This window comes from Hemicordylus capensis, chromosome 2 (genome assembly GCF_027244095.1).
Source record: "Hemicordylus capensis ecotype Gifberg chromosome 2, rHemCap1.1.pri, whole genome shotgun sequence".
Taxonomy (NCBI): domain Eukaryota; kingdom Metazoa; phylum Chordata; class Lepidosauria; order Squamata; family Cordylidae; genus Hemicordylus; species Hemicordylus capensis.
In genome coordinates, this window is record NC_069658.1 from 30,537,704 (window position 1) to 30,555,404 (window position 17,701).

General features: G+C 42.9%; 1 protein-coding gene across 1 annotated transcript in view; it reads left to right on the forward strand.

The window, feature by feature from the left end:
- NNT (nicotinamide nucleotide transhydrogenase) overlaps window positions 1-17,701 on the forward strand; it is an 85,798-nt gene that overhangs the window by 19,378 nt on the left and 48,719 nt on the right. Inside the window, exons 3-6 of the mRNA XM_053298420.1 lie at window positions 4,255-4,484; window positions 8,108-8,325; window positions 11,568-11,655; window positions 15,499-15,587. Of these exons, the coding sequence (XP_053154395.1) occupies window positions 4,255-4,484; window positions 8,108-8,325; window positions 11,568-11,655; window positions 15,499-15,587 (625 nt within the window). The remainder of the gene's footprint in view (window positions 1-4,254; window positions 4,485-8,107; window positions 8,326-11,567; window positions 11,656-15,498; window positions 15,588-17,701) is intronic.

A 17,701-nucleotide genomic window follows, 5' to 3' on the forward strand; every position in this document is an offset into this window, starting at 1 on the left:
ATCATGATGACATTCTGTAGAAACTCTTCTGAGCTTAAATACGGCTGTGATCAAGTGGTGTGTCAAACCTCGTGAGACCTGGCTTCAAATTGCAGTTCAGTTTGGCTGCAAACTTAATAATTGGCGTTGGCCAAGTTGCTGGCTTTTTGGTAGGGTTTCTCATCTATGAAATGAAGTGAGTCTAAATTTCAAATTTCAGAATGACATTTGGTTCACATTGGTTAGGCAGTTCACAAGTTAGCCCACTTGCGCCTCAAATGTTTACGCATCAGCCAGTGTTCTCTCTCATTTTTTCCATCTGTGTGCATAATGAATTTTGTTCTGGGTGGCAGTATCAAGCAGTGTTTGTGCACATGCATTCAGAGTGGGACCATCCTGATTCAATCTGAGCAGGATCTAAAATTAACTGAGCAGACATCAAGAAACTTGTGTGTCTCCTTAAAGGGAACACTGGCATCAGTCATCTTGAATTGGGGTGGATGACATCATCACAAACTACACTGTTGAGGTGTTGCTTTGTGTCCCTACAATTGTTCTTGATTTGGTTCATAATGGTCCAGGCATTGCCAAGTTGATAGCAGGGGACAGACACACACATACGGAATGCTGGGTAATCTCATAAGCCTATTGGAAAGTCGGGCAAAAATGGACTTCTGGCACCAAGCTTACACCTGTTGAGAACTAAAATGTGTATGAATGTATCCTTTGAATAGAAAAATAGGCTATAAATAATACCATGTCTGTCAAATTATTCAAGAGAATGTCTTGGTTGCCATGCACCCCACTGCCCATTGAGATCATCTGGAGAGGTTTGCCTGCAGTGGCCACCGGTTTGTCTGGTGGCTACTCATGGATGAGCTGCCTCCGTTGCTGCCCCATAGCTTTGGAGTGTGCGTCCTGCTGAAATAAGAGCCTGCATCTCTGACAAAACTTTAAAAGGCAGTTAAGGCACATTTGTTCACCCAGGCTTTTAATTAGACTTACAGTTTTAAATAGTTTTTAACATTGTGTTAAATTTTAAATTATTTTAATTTTTAAAGTTGTAATTTTGTTTTAATTTTCATCTTATTGTAAACCTCCCAGAGACATAAGTTTAGGGTGGTATATAAATATGTTAAATAAATAAAAATTCATTGAAGTACGTGCTATTTTAATGCTGTATTCCTATACACGCTCGCTTACCACGTTGAACTCAGTGGGAGTGACTTCTGAGTAGAACTCAATGACAGACTTGCTTTGGGTGGTTCTCTTCTCCCCCCCCCCCAATTTTTAAATTTTAATAGAAAGGTAAGATAAAAATCTGGTTAAGTCGAGCCATTACAAATTAAGTATGGTATTACAAAATGCCAATACATAGCCATCATATTGCAAAACTCCCAAATAACAGAGTAATACAAGTGTATCTATGAGATTTAAGAGAAAAACCCTCATATGAGAAGTAAGATTACAATAATCAAAGGAAACAGAGATATACGGCTAAAAACGTTAAAAAGTGTAAACCCCTAAAATATTCAAAAAAGCAAAAAAAGAAAGAAGGAAAAAAGAGACGGAAGCAACAAAATTAATTGCATTGTCAGGCAATCTAACACCTAATTAAAAACAAGTTAAAAAATACTAAAGTGATAATATGTAAAGTAAATGATGAAAAAGAAAAACTTTTAGTATGTACTAAGTAATTAATGCAATACCAATATATAAGTATCTATTAGAGACTACTAGAGTCTAAAGCAAATATAGGGAAAAAAACTAAGTTAAACTTATTCTTTTTCCACCCAGAAGATAATGCCAATAATTTCCCCTCAACCTTGGAATGCTGCTGCCAGTCAGTGTAGACAAGCCTAAGCTAGACAGACCAAGGAAGCAGCTTCCAGTGGTTCCTCATGCATCTCCACTTTCTAATCCAGTTAAAAAAACGATCTTGCAGTGGAAAATATATCTGCACAGCTGATATTTACCCACAAGAAATTTTCTAAGCCCAGGAGTTACTATAGGTCATCTTCTGTCCAGGAGATGATATTAAAGTCTATAAAAAGTGACAGAAAGATTTAATCTCTGGTCTTAAATCATATTCTCCCACATTGAGTCCCTCCAAAGAAGAATTCTTCTTAAATTTAAAAACCTGATAAATTTAGTTATTATTTAAAAGTATATTAATCATGTTAAAATTTCTTTGGGATGTAACTAAAACTTCTCAAACCCAAATCCCTATTCCATGCAATGCTACAAAAATTATACAGGGAATACCACCGATCTCTATGTAATTAAGTGAGACTTCTCAATATAGAATCCCTATTTTGTGCATTGTTACATAATTTTATACAGGGACTACCACTGTTCAGTCTTTAAAATTTCCATTAAGATATATAATCACTACAAGAAAAAAGAAAAGGAAGCCATAACAGGAATCCCTAAATTAATTGCTAACAAAAACAAAATCAATAGCAAAACATACAATTGTAAACCATAATCCAATAAAGGCAATGCTTTGGGGAGAAGTTCAAAGTTCAAAAAGGTAATAAATCATTATGTCTGATAAAAACATTGTCAAGATCAAGTTCAAAGTGTACCAAGCCGTTAATGTCTATTAATATTTGTAATATAACTGCCCCCTCCTATTGAGAGTTGTATTTTGTTTAACCACTAATTTTCTCAGAGTACTTAAAAATGTTCATACTGAAGATTAGTAATGTTCGGGTTTCTCCTTGTAGAAAAACAAGCCATTGTAATCCATAAAAATTCCATTGGACAATAGACAAAACAAAGAGGGACAGTTAACCTTGGATAGGGAAACAATTGACTTGAAAACAATCATTACGAGGGAAAGTAGGAGAGGGAAAGTAGGATCATCCGCCTTGAAGCCTTCGCACTTCCACAATGTCCTTCCGAGCAGGCATGATAATTAGGTCCTACTGTAAAGCAGTGTGAATAAATCGATTTCATGAGTCTTTCAAAGCCTTTCAAAAGCATCTTGACAAAACGATTGTAAATATTCCAGAGTATTATAATCCTTTAAGTGTATCCGAATGGGAAAAAGTAAAATCCAACACCCTCACCAGCAAAACTTTATCAGAGAATTAAAGTTACTCCAATAAAATCGTTTGTCCAAAAAAGGCAGCAAACAACAAAAACATTTATTCAGATCGGGCAACGTTCCATCTATGTAGCATTTCTTTCTGCTTAACACTGGTAATTCTTCTCTGCTTGCTTGAGAAACTTGTAGTACACTCTACAATCCTCAATTAAAATAGAAAAAGAAAATAGAAAAAGAAAAAAAATTTCATTAGCTTATATAAGAATTAAAAATTATCTCCTTACCTTTGTTTCAAGAGTTGCAAATAATGCTCTGCTCTCTTAAAAGTTTTTTTTAAAAAAAATCTAATATAAGAATCAAATAGTAGCAAGCTGTTACTGATAGGCTAATTAAATTGTCTTAGAAAGTCTAAGAAGTTGTAAGGGGTTGTAAAGTAAACAAACGGATGGTTCTCATGGGACTTTGGCTGCAATTCTGTGCATGCTTACCCAAGAGAAAGTCCTATTGAACTTGGTGGGATCTAGTTATGAATAAACAGTAGACTGTTAGATCGTTCGGAATTTTTGTTTGTTAATTATGAATGTCTAAAATGTCATTGGATTACACTGCCACTTGTTGATAGCATAGAGGTGAGTTGTTAGCAAGATTGAACAAAGTATGTCTGGAACACTTATAGAGGAATCAAAGTAGCCCTCTTTCACATTTCCAAATGAAGGCCCAGCTCAAAGGTCATACAAAAGCATGGTTAAATCTTGGTTCTTCCCAACATTCTTGAGCCTTAGGAACTCCCCTCTCCTCTGACCACATGAGCCTCCAAAGAATTCTCCTTCCGATTTAAGGTTGAAAACAAACCAAGACAAATCACGATGTCTGAAATGACCAGTCTTGGTTTATTATGCTCGCCAACTTGTTTGAAATAAACTGAGAGATGAGACCAAGGTTTGGTTGGTTTGGACAACATGACTCAACTTGGTTTGTTTTTAATGATAGTTGGAAGTAGAATTCTTCAGAGGCTTGTGTGGGCAAGGGGAGGGGAGTGTGGTCCTGAAGCTCCGGAATGTCACACAGAAGCACAATTTAATGGTGTTCCATGTGACGTCTGAACCGGCCTGAAGTGTTGTGGACATGAAAGGCTCACTTCATGGAAGAGCATGACTGTTCAGGAGAATGTTCTTTTAAAAAACTGGCCGAAATAATTGCTGTTTGTTTTTCTCTTTTTACAGGTATCCCTTATAAGCAACTGACGGTGGGAGTCCCTAAGGAGATATTTCAAAATGAGAAGAGAGTTGCTCTGTCACCAGCTGGAGTGCAAGCTTTGGTTAAGCAAGGCTTCAATGTTGTGGTGGAATCGAATGCGGGAGAAGCCTCCAAATTCTCTGATGACCATTACAGAGAAGCAGGAGCACAGATCCAAGGAACCAAGGAAGTGCTGGCTTCAGATTTAGTTGTCAAAGTAATTATTGCTTTTCTCCCCCATCCCCCATTGCATATTAACCTGTCATATGAGGATACAGTTTGAATATTTCTAGAAGTGGTGGATTATTAGATTGATCTAGCTCTACCTGAAGGCCTCTTAAAAGAGCTAGGTTTTCACCTGGTCCTGTCAGACATATAATACATAGGATGATGTGGACCTTGCTGAGGAGGGCATTCTAGTGTCATTGCCACAGCTGGAAAGGCCCTGTTTTTTGGTTGGCAGGAGCACCCAGGAGCAGTGTCCCCTCTAACAACAATTCCCAGATGTTGTTGACTACAACTCCCATAATTCCCAGCCAAAGGCCATTGCAGCTGGGGATGCTGGGAATTGTAGTGAACAATGTCTGGAAACACTGCCTAGGAGGAGGTGCACAAAATGGATTTTGCTATTTGCTTCACGCTCGAAATGAATTGCAAAATCCTCAATCCATTTGTTGAAACAGCGGCCAAAACAAGCTGTTTCTACAAATGAACCTTGAAACATTCGAAATGTTTTGAGCACCATTTTGAGGCCTGTTTTTCCAGGGAGAGCTGGTCTACCAATTGGGATCGGTGGGTAGACCAGCTATCTGATCTGGACTTAGTGTGTTGACTCGCCTCAGAGGACTGGTAGACCAGTCCTCTAAGGTGAGCCAACACGCCAAGTCCGGGGTGGAGGGCTGGTCTACCCACTGTGTTTTGTTTCGAGCTCAAAACTGTTCAGAGCTTGAATTGGTTTGCACCCCTCTAACCCAGAGCAGAGCTTCAAATGTTGGATTATAGAGGGGGGCTTATTTGGGAGAAGGAAATCCTTAAGACTGGGCTGCACAATTTCAGCCCTTTTGTAGATGTTGGACTACAGTTCCTTTTGCCCCTGACTGTTGGCCGTTGTGGCTGGAGATGATGGAATTGTAGTCCAGAAAGAGCTGGAGGGCTGAAGTTGTGCAGCCGTTCTATAAAGTATTTTACTCCACGCAGTGGTGGCTGGTACAAACAGGGCTGGGAAGACAGAAAATAAGCTGCAGGTATAACTCGTTCATACTCATCTCACTCTTTCTGTCTGCCCCCGGCCCCTGCCTTGCCTCAGTGTGGCAACCCCAGGCACGCAGGCTGATTATTCCCTGGGTTTTCCCCAGTCTGGTGAATACCAGCCTGCATGCCTGGGATTAGTGCCATGGCAGGGCGAGGTGACAGACAAAGAGGCAGCCGGAGTGAGAGGAGTACAAACAAGCCACTCCTGTACCTTGTCTCTCCCCCTGCCCTGCCTGAACCGACTGACTGCCACTGGGTCCACTCTTAAGCTTTGTTTTGACTGATTGAATATCCTGTTAGTTAGAAAACTCAGTCACTTTTGCTGGCTGCATCTATTATGTCAACTTGTCATATAAGGACAATATGTTTCATGCGTGTACAATGCCATACATTGTTTTTTGACTTCCTAAAATGGGAGAGGAGAGCTGGTCTTGTGGTAGCAAGCATGACTTGTCCCCTTAGCTAAGCAGGGTCTGCCATGGTTACATATGAATGGGAGACTTTATTGTGTGAGCACTGCAAGATATTCCCCTCAGGGGATGAAGCCGCTCTGGGAAAAGCAGAAGGTTCCAAGTTTCCTCCCTGGCTTCTCCAAGATAGGGTTGAGAGAGACTCCTGCCTGCAACCTTGGAGAAACCACTGGCAGTCTGTGTAGACAATACTGAGCTAAATGGACCTATGGTCTGACTCAGTATATTGCAGCTTCCTATGTCCCTATGTGCTGGCACTGCATGGGGATACTTGGGCTGAGCACTGCCCCAGCAGGCAGCTGCATGGGGCAGAGGAGAGCAAGGAAGGACCTGCTGTCCTCTTCCTTTAAGCTCCTGCTCCCCTCCCCCGGTGCCAAACCAGTGCTCGAACTGCGGATCATGCACACGCCTGGTTATAGTGTGTGAGTAAGACTGAGTGCAAGCATCAATTGCTGCAGTGCCAATGCACAAAGTTCAACAAAGTTGATTCACGTATTAGTCTCTTCTAATGTTATGCTGTGACGTGCCTCCTTTCAGTCACTTAGAGGAACACATTGTATGATTTATATTTGTTGAAGGATAGATTTCTGTCTGGTTTTGTGAATAAGAGGATGTGTTTAGTGGCTAAAGAGTCTGAGGCGGGAATGAGGAAGCCCTTTAAGTCTTGCTCGAACCATGAACCCGCTAGTGGTCTTAAGCAAACCCCAGTCTCTCACTCTCATTCCTCCCATTCTCCCACTTTGTAATGTGAAGGTGATAGTGATAGTCTGCATTACATGTTGTGAGGATTGCTGAGCTAGTGAGGATTGCTGGACCATTGAAATTTGAAGGACGGCCTTCCCAACATGGTCATCGGAGGGGGTTGCCCACAACGAGGGAGGCTCAACTGTCGTGCACGTGGGACAGGGCCTTCTCTGTTGTTGCCCCCAGGCTCTGGACTGTTCTGGTGGGTCTCCATTTGTGGCTGCTTTAAAAAAACAACTCAAAACGCTTCTATTTTTTTCAAGCTTTTAACCCTTAGGGGATGCCAGTCTCTCTTTCTGGCTGTTCTGTTTAGTTTTTATGGCTGTGTTTGGTGTGTGTGGTGTTTTGATTTTAATATTTTAATGTGATTTTATGGATTTGTATTGTATTAACTCTTGTACTGCCTTGGGATAATTTTATGAAAGGCAGTAAATAAATCTAACAAACAAAAATGAGCTGGTTCAGACGTCACACAGAACCATGATTAAAGATGGGTTCTGTGCAAAGTCCCAGAGCCTTGGGGGGGTGTGTGCTCCCTTCTCCACCGCCTGTATGAGCCTCCAAAGAATACTACATCTGACCAATGTTAAAAACAAACCAAGACCAGTGGTGACGTCTGAACCGATGGATGTTGTTTTATTCTAACCAACTTCATTTAAATAAATCTAGAACTGAAATGCGCTTCAAACCTTGGTTCGGGTCTTTATTTAGAGACCTGAGACATTGTCACCTTATTTATTCTGTGTAAACTGCTTTGTGAACTTTTGTTGAAAGGTGGTATATAAATATACATTGTAGCCGCACAGCACCAGGCCTTAATGATGACTTTGTGTGTGAGAGGTAGGCTAATATAGTGTCTAACGGACTGTGTAGTGAACCAGTTCAAATTTTGTCTGTTTCTTAATTTGGTAGATAGCCTTAGGAGAGTTGCTTTTCTCTTCGCCTCAGTCCCCCTTCTGCATTATGGGCATAAAACTGTCTTGACATAGATGGTGGCTGTAAAGATTGCTGATATGTGAAGCATGTTGAATGCTTTAGAGCAGGGATTCTCAGCGTTGGATCCCCAGATGTTAATGGACTTCAACTCCCATAATTCCCAACCAAAGGCCACTGGGGCAGGGGATTATGGGAGTTGAAGTCCAATAACATCTGGAGACCCAACGTTTAGAACCCCTGCTTTAGAGTACGGGTTCCCAAACTTAGATTCTCAGGTGGTGTCTACGCTTCAGCTCCTGGAACTCCTTTCGGGAACCTGTGCACTAAAGCACAATATAGATACTAAGTAGTATGCATTAACATTTGTGCATATTGATACGTATGTATGTGAGAGCAGAGCATATTCATTGTTGTGTGCATTTGTTTTATGCTTTTTCAGGTGAGAGCCCCTATATTAAATCCTGTGCTCGGCGTGCATGAGGCCGATCTGTTTAAGACGTCTGGTACCCTGGTCAGTTTTATCTATCCAGCTCAAAACCCAGACCTCCTAAACAAACTAGCAGAAAGAAAAACTACCGTCTTGGCTATGGATCAGGTTCCACGTGTGACCATTGCTCAGGGATATGATGCGCTTAGCTCCATGGCCAACATTGCTGGGTATGAAACCATAGTTCATTTTTGTTAAGCAGAATGTGTACCCCCAAACAAGGATGCAAGATGATAAGCTAGTTGTTGTGGTCGGACCCTGCCCTGGGGTTATAGTAGCAGAAGGTGCGATCAAGGAAGATGTTGCAGATTATGGGGAGTGGGAAAAGAATGAGCATGAATCCATGAAGCTGCCTCCTACTGAGTCTGGCCATTCATCCATCCAGGCCAGTATTGTCTGTGCTAGCTGGCAGCAGCTCTCCAGGATTTCGGACATCATTCCCAGCTTTACCTGCTGATGCCAGAGATTGTATCTGGGGCTTTCTGTATGCAAAACATGTGCTATAGTCCTTACCTCTGAATTAGTATGGCATCCTTTGTGGTCAAAAAAATTTGAAATTGGGATAAAGAGGAGGACGGGCGACTGCAGGACCAAAACAGCATAAAGATACTTGCGTGCATGAAGAAGCTTTTAAGCTCTTGCAAGTTTGACCCAAAGTTTTTTAGTGCCTGGATGACTGATGGAAGACTAGCTTAGTGATGGACTGGCTCATTGAGCATTTAGGAATCCTGTGTGGTGGTGTTGCACGCACCCACCCCCAGTTCTGGAGGATGCCAGCATGGCTAACAGGTATAGTCAAGGAAGCCATAAAAGGGCAGAAGACTTCCTTCCAAAATTGGAAGGCCTGTCCAAATGAAGAGAACGGAAAGGAACACAAACTCTGGCAAAAGAAATGCAAGGTGACAATAAGGGAGGCGAAAAGAGAGTTTGTGGAACACTTAGCTTAAAGCATCAAGGGAAATAACAAAAACTTCTTTAAATACATCAAATGCAGGAAACTGGCCAGGGAGATGATTGGACCATTAGACAATAAGGGAGTGAAAGGGATTCTTAAGGAGGATATGGAGGTTGCAGAGAAGCTAAATGATTTCTTTGTGTCGGTCTTCATGGCAGAGGATACTGAGCATATACCTGTTCCTGAACCAGGCTTTTCGGGGACGGAGACTAAAGAACTGAATCAGATAGAAGTGACGAGATGATGTTCTAAACTGTCTGGAAAAACTGAAAACTAGCAAATCACCAGGGCTGGATGGCATCCATCCAAGAGTCCTCAAAGAACTCAAATGTGAAATTGCTGACCTTCTAGCAAAAATAGGTAAAGTCCTTACAATCAGGCTCTTTAGTGGAGGACTGGAAAGTAGCCAATGTAGAACTGACTTTCAAAAAGGGATCCAGGGGCGATCCGGGAAATTACAGGCTGGTTAGCTTAATGTCCGTTCCAGGCAAACTGATGGAAAACATCCTCAAGGATAAAACTGTAAAGCACATAGAACAACAGGCCCTGCTGGGAGAGAACCAGAATGGCTTACGCAAAGGTAAATCTTGCCTCACAGACCTTTTGGAGTTCTTTGAGAGTGCCAACAAGTGTGTGGATCAAGGTGATCCAGTTGACATAGTATACCTGGGCTTCCAAAACATTTTCGACAAAGTTCCTCATCAAAGACTCTTGAGAAAACTTAGCAGTCATGGGATAAGGGGACAAGTGCATGTGTTGATTGCTAATTGGTTGAAAAACAGGAAACAGAGGGTAGGGATAAATGGAGAGTTTCACAATGGAGGGAAGTAAGAAGTGTGGTCCCCCAGGGATCTGTACTGGGACCCGTGCTTCTTAATTTATTCATAAATGATTTAGAAGTAGGGTTAAGCAGCGAGGTGGCCATATTTGCAGATGATACCAAACTCTTTCGGGTAGTGGAATCTAAAACAGATTGTGAGAAGCTCCAAAAGGATCTCTCCAAACTGGGTGAGTGGGCGACAAAACAGCAAATGTGGTCAGTGTTGGCAAGTGTAAAGTGATGGACACTGGGATGAAAAACCACATCTTCAAGTATACGTTAATGGGATCTGAGCTGTCGTTGACTGACCAGGTGAGGGGACTTGGGGTCGTGGTGGACAGCTTGCTGAAAGTGTCAGCCCAATGTGCGGCAGCTGTGAAAAAGGCCAATTCCATGCTAGGGATCATTAGAAAGAGGGTTGAAAATAGAACTGCTAATATTCTAATGCCCTTCTACAAAACCATGGTGCGGCCACACCTAGAGTACTGCGTACAATTCTGGTCACCACATCTTAAAGAGGACACTGTAGAACTGAAAAAGGTGCAGAAGAGAGCAACCAAGATGATCAGGAGCCTAGAGCACATTCCTTATGAGGCAAGGCTATAACACCTGGGGCTATTTAGTTTAGAAAAAAGACTGTGGGGAGACATGATAGAGGTCTATGAAATCATGCATGGTGCAGAGAAAGTAGATAGAGAGAAATTTCTCTCTCACACATAACACTAGAACCAGGGGTCATCCCATGAAATTGATTGCCAGGAAATCTAGGACCAACAAATGGAAGTACTTTTTCACACAACGCATAATCAACTTGTGGAATTCTCTGCCATGAGATGTGGTGACAGCCAACAACCTGGATGGCTTTAAGAGGGGTTTGAATAACTTCATGGAGGAGAGGTCTATCATTGGCTACTAGTCAGAGGGCTATAGGCCACCTCCAGCCTCAAATGCAGGATGCCTTTGAGTACCAGTTGCAGGGGAGTAACAGTAGGAGAGACGGCATGTCCTCAACTCCTGCCCGTAGTCTTCCAGCGGCTTCTGGTGGGCCACTGTGTCAAACAGGATGCTGGACTAGGTGGACCTCGGGCCTGATCCAGCAGGGCTGTTGTTATGTCCCCCCACTCCATCCCTTCAGGCAGTATTGTGTTCAAAGTTGGTCTTGGTTACCAGTGCTTCTTGACTGATCCATTCAGTATGCCAGGCTTATTTAAACCAACCCCAATGCTGCTGGGCTAGGAGTTGAGGTTTGGTTGTGAGGATGGGAGCCAAGGCTAGATCTAGTCCTACAAGTACAGATATTGCAAGCTATATGCAGAAATTAGTCTGTACAACTTGCCTTTGGGGAAACTGGAGGTTTTATTTTTTTTATTTCATTTTATATGTATATCATCTTCTTCCACCAAGGAGCCCAGAATGGTGTACATGGTTATGTTTATTCCCACAAGCCTGTGAGATAGGCTAGGTTGAGGGAGAAGTGACTGGCCCGGAGTCACCCAGTGAGTTTCCTGGCTGAACAGGGACTTGAACTTGGGTCTTCTGTGTCCTAGTCCAACACTCTAACCACTACACCAAGCTGGTGCTCGAGAAGAGAAAGGAGGTTTACTAATTCTTGCATTCTCCTTTGTTCCTTTTGACAGCTACAAGGCAGTTGTGTTAGCAGCCAATCACTTTGGTCGTTTCTTCACGGGTCAGATCACAGCAGCTGGCAAAGTCCCTCCTGCTAAGGTAGGCATAAAAACAAACTTGTACTAGTAGTGAAGTTGGCTGGTGGAGTCACCAGCCGACAAAAATGTGTTCTCTGCGGTCTTGTATTTTAATTACAATAATTGCTAGTTGACATCTTGTTTCTCAGAGTGAAAATACTGGTTTACCAGCTGAGTTCAGTTCACTCTAAATTATGCACACTGAAGTGTGTTTTATTATGCACACTAAAGTTTGTTTGCATGTGTTTTATCATGTATCATTGCAGGGGCAATGAACTATGCAGGACACAGTAGCCTCACCCTCTGATTGGGAAAACTAGCACAACCCTTTTTTGGGCTTCAGGGGTTTTTTCCAGGAATTGTGTACATGTTCACATGCTCTGGAAAGCCCATTGTCATAATGGACTAGATGCTTGGCTTCGCTAAGAAATGAAAGCAGAGGCTTGTTAGATGCTGCATTTGATATCCCCATACCGGTGTGCAAGGAATTATGGAATATACCATATTTACATGAATAGAAGACTACTCTGAATTTTAAGACTGTCCCCTTAAGAAATACAGGTTAAACACAGGTTATCCTTGTCTTTACCTGAAAGAAAGAGGACTCTGTAATTTAAGATGACCCCCTGATTTCTAAGATCAAAGAACTAGGAAAAAACCTGGTCTTGGATTCAGGTAAATACGGTATTAGTTCTGCTTACTGTATTAGCACATGTACTGCATAGAGAGGCTATCGTTTGTGGTCTTGGACTATACAGTACTGTACTGTCACCCCTCAGTTTTCTCAGATTCCCAAGAGAAAGCAGAGGACTGGTAATGCTGGGCTTATCCACATGGTCAGAGGCTATAGATGGAACTTAATTTGTAGGCTGATAGGCTGTAACAAAAATACAATACATGCAAAAACATTATTTCCATCATTTTGAATAGATAGGAAGTAAGAATCCCCTGATTCTCAACAACCAAAAAGAAATCGGCTTCTGAAGTTGCGATCAGCATAGTTTCTCCAAATAAAGACCCAGAAATGTTTTACAATTGTGGATTTCTCTTCACCAATACAAAGACTCTTAAGGGGATTGGAGGCTATAGTCGTAGCTGCAGGTGGTGCATGCCTTTTGCATGGCCTTGAATGTCTGAATCCTCCCTGACAGAAACTCTGCTCCTCAAATATTGTTGCACTATTTGTGAAGACCTGAGAGATAGCAGAGGGGTATTACAGAGATTAGATTAGAGCTCAGTTGGTTTAGATGTTTGTAAGCATATTGGAATATTACGGTAAGGACTGAATAAAAGTTTAGGAGCAAACATGTTGTGAAAGATAACGGTAGAGTTTTGGTCTCAAGGACATGCAAAGGTCAAGGAGAAGTCCCCTGTCAAATGGGAGGTAGTGTTGCTTCCTCCAGAGGATGAGAGCAAGAGCTAGGAATGCATTGGGTGAACCACATGGCAGTAAAGGTTAAGTTAGTTCCCTGGGCAAGCAGGAAAGCATATTCTTATGGCATTCAAATTATTATTGGGCATGTGCGGCAGCCTCCAAAATGGCTGCCACCATGGTGGTGAGGCTCGGAACGGACTGGAAACTGCCCAAACTGGGCTTTTTGTGACTAAATGGAGGCTGGTGGGGGGAAGGGGGACCTCTGGATGCACCCCCCCCCCACACACACAGCTGCAGAGAAGCCCCCAGATCGGGAGGCAGTGAGTTTTATTACTTTAACATTTTTTTAAAAAAGCTTTTTTAAAAAAGAAGATGAATCCACCTGAACCGAACCGGGGGGTGTTTGGGGGTGCACAAAAGCAAGCATGCCTGGTCCGGATTCGAACCGGGCAACTTGGTTTTGTGCACACTCTCTAATGTATGCTTGATACATGCTCATGCACATTCAGCTCTCCCTAGAGGAGTGGGTGTCCTTGTGGGAAATTCTTCTGTAGATTAGATCTAGGTAAATGATTAGGCTTACTGATCATGCAGCTCACAACTCTAATGGTCATGGAGGTAATAATGAAAGATGGCTGTCTCTAATGAGTGGCTGTAGTCAGAATCACAGTGCTGATTAATGACAATGACTGATGTCCTCATGAAGAGTGGATGTTTTGAGGGACTGCAGGGCATGGCGGGAGCACACACGCACACACCCACACCCTGCATGCATGTATGCATGGTGGTGTGCAAGAGCTCGTAGAGTGCTCCTTGTGCTCTGGAAGGGATCTGCAAGTTCAGAAACATGTCACTGACCCTCGGTGATATGTGTTCCACCTTGCAGAACCCTTCTGGAGCACAGGGAATGCTCTTGGCTCGAAGGGCTCTTGCACATCAGCACACGTGGGGGATACCAAGAGAACTGTGGAAGGACTCCTGTTTTGCATGAACAGTAGGGATGTGCACAAACAGGTTCGAACACCGGGTGGTTCGAAGGTGCAGGGTGTATCTTTAAGGGTGGGGGAGGGTACACTTTCCCCCCGCCACCGTGTTTCCCCCTGCCGCCGCTCGCTAAAAAGCCGGGGCGGCAGCATATCTCCTTGGACTGGAATTAAGCAGAAGTAGCCCATGTGAGTGCACACGTCGGGCTTGCGCATGCATGTCGATGTGCGCACACGCTTGGGCTACCTACGCTTACCTCTGGTCCAAGGAGAAGACAGGGTGGCAAGGAGGTATGCTGCCACCCCGCCAGACAAGTTCTTTAGCGATTTCGGTGGGGGAAACGTGTGTGTGTGTGTGTGTGTGTGTGTGTGTGTGTGTGTGTAAGTGTAAGTGCACCATCCCCCACCCTTAAAATTACCCCCCACCCCGTTTTAACCAGCCCCTGCCGGTTCCATGTACATCCCTATTGCACAGTCTTTCAAGGCATCCACGCTGAGTTGGAATGCCAGCCACTAACTGCATATCTCCCACCCTTCTGGGGACAAGAGCCAGTCTTGTGGTAGTGAGCATGAATTGTCCCCTTTGATAAGCAGGGTCTGCCCTGCTTTGCATTTGGATGGGTGACTACACGTGAGCAGGGTTTGGTGTAAGATATGCCTCTTAGGGGATGGGGCTGTAGCTCAGTGGTAGAGCAGCTGTAGGTCCCAGGTTCCTCCCTGCCATCTCCAGGTAGGGCTGGGAAGGGCTCCTGCTTGGAACCATGGAGAGTCACTGCTGGTTATTGTAGACAGTACTGAGCTAGCTGGAACAATGGACTGTCTTGGTATAAGACAACTTCCTAATTTCTCTCAGTGTGGTGTATGGAGAGATTTTAACTTTTTTAGGGCACAGCTTTGAGTGGATTGGATTTTTAAAACTACAGTATTGACATTGAGTATGTGACCGAAGAACTGGCGTACATGTATATTGGAGCTGGACATCTGGAATCCTGTTCCCTCATTTTTTGACCTCTCACCAACTTCCTAATTCTTTCCTAAGGGATTGGGCATCCCACCCTAAGAAAAGCCTAAACTTCTCCCCTGATAGAATCCTTGCCGAACAGGAGGAGCTAAAGCACTAGAACATGCTTCCCCAACCTGTGGTCCTCTGGGTGTGGCTGTGCCGAACTACAATTCCCATCACCCCCAACCTCAACTTATTGTGGCTGGGATGGTGGGAATTGCAGTTCAGCAACATCTGGAGGGCCGCAGGTTGGGGAAGCCTGCACTAGAAAAAAACTGCATATTCTTTGAATCCATCTTGCTGAAACCTGATACCATTGGTGGGCAAACTCCTGCCTTTGTAAGGAGTTTCAAGTATGTGATAAACTGTGCTAAAATTAGATTCTGCCCCAAGCTAGCATGTTTAAAAGACACTGGCTCAGTAAGCCAGCAAATACTTTGTATTAATCAACTTAACTGATCTAGAGAGCATCTGGCTTAATTGTAACATATTATATGGTTGCAGGTTTTGATCATTGGAGGTGGAGTTGCTGGGTTAGCATCTGCAGGAGCCGCTAGGTCTATGGGAGCTGTAGTCCGTGGGTTTGATACCAGGTAAGTGTGTAAAGGTAAAGTTGTGCCGTTGAGTCGGTGTTGACTCCTGGCGACCACAGAGCATGTATTTGGTAGAATACAGGAGGGGTTTGCCACTGCCTCCTCCCACTTGCAGTCATAAGTGCCTGCCATGGCCCATTATGGCCTAACCAACCATGCACACTGGCTGTGTTTTGCATGAATTGCAAAAAAGCATGAATTGTCTTATTTGCTAAGCAGGATCCACCCTGGTTTGCTTTTGATTGGGAGACTACATGTGTGAGCACTGCAAGATATACCCTTTAGAGGATGGGGCCACTCTGGGAAGAGTCGAAGTTCCCTCCCTGGCATCTCCAAGATGTGTTTTGGGGTTTATCTCCTAGATGTGTTTGGGTTTTTTCCACCCCCAGCTTTTGCATGAGAACCTGGGTGCTTGAAAATTCCATTGTGTGTTGTCTGCTTTTGTGATAACCTTACTAAGCCACTCATTGTTGAAGGAAATCTACACATGATAAGTTTATCACCACATGATTGTATCACCTAATCCATCTTAAGCATCTTCTAGAGTGAGTGAGAGTGAACTTTTGATAGCTAATTTTTGCCTAAATTGGGCGAAAACGAAGAAGTGCAGTGCATGCGTTGGTTTTCAATAGCCATAAGCTAAACAGTTCAGGACAAAGGCTGCCCAGTAAAAGGAAGAGCTAAAGAACAGAGTTATATTTTTTTTAAAAAGCAAGCAGCAAGGTGGGCTTCCAGACTGTGTGTAACACAGCAGCATTCCATGAGTTATGCATTATTTATATTATCAATATCACATTAATTATTGGCTAGTTAAATGTGCAGTTTTGACATGTTTTCATTTATTTTATCAAATCTTAAATGTTGCCACCATATAGATTGTTTACATATGGCTATGGTCCTGGGTTGTATTGGAAATTTCACTTCCCATGATTCAACAATTGTATGTGAAAGAGGAAACCTTCCATTCTGTCTCGGAATGCCTCAGCCTTCATCTTCAGACACCATCAATCTCCAGTCCAAAGTTGCATTGAGACCATGAAAGGGAAACATGTCCATTGCATGTGTGGCTTACTGGAGTGCTGGTCGCTATTATAAAGTAGCCTCTGACCTGAGTTTCAAAAGGTATAAAAAGTCCCATCTACAGACTTTTCTAGCGTTTCTAGTATTTTGGACTCATTTCCCTGATTTCCCTATGGTTCGCCCCATCTTACAGTTCTCCTCCTGTAGTCCTGAGTTGGGGAGGAGAGCTTGTCTTGTGGCAGCAAGCATGAATTGTCTTGTTTGTTAAGCAGGATTTACCCTGGTTTGCTTTTGAATGGGAGACTACATGTGTGAGCACTGTAAGATATACCCTTTAGAGGATGGGGGAACTGGGAAGAGTCCAAGTTCCCTCCCTGGCACCTCCAAGATAGGGCCGAGAGATATTCTGCATGTAAGCTTAGAGAAGCCACTGCCAGTCTGTGTAGACAATACTGAGCTAGATAGACCAATGGTCTGACTCAGTATATGGCAGCTTCCTATGTTTTTCTTTAAATTTCTGATGTTATTACCCTCCTTGAAGATTTGAATCGGGAAAAAAAATGTGCTAATTAATCAATCTACAGTCAAGGCCCTTATTTAACACTCTGACTCTGGCAAGCAGCGAGTTTGGTTAATCCAAGGCATGTGTTATCTCCAATCAGGGCTAACAAATCCTAATCCTGCCAAATCTTCAATTTCCAGAATATTTGGAAGGAAATTGGAAGCCTACTGTGACTAACTATCCAATTATAGGGGCAACTAATATTTAGCCAATCAACATTTTACAGGATAAAAGCAAGATGAATTAGAATAAATAAAACTTAAACAGGGAGTTATTTATTTTATTTTATAGGCCATTTTAACCACCAATGGCAAATCCCATTGCTATTAAAATGGGAGACAGATAAATAGAATAGAATTGTAAAATACAATTCTTTCCTTCCATATTTATTGGGTGTGTGTTGTATCTATAGTGACACACAATAATGCACATGTGCACATACTGCCTTGATGCTGCCGCCCAGAACAAACTCATTTCACTCATTGATGGAAATAATTAGAGGGAGCGCTGGTGTTCCTATGATTCATATTCT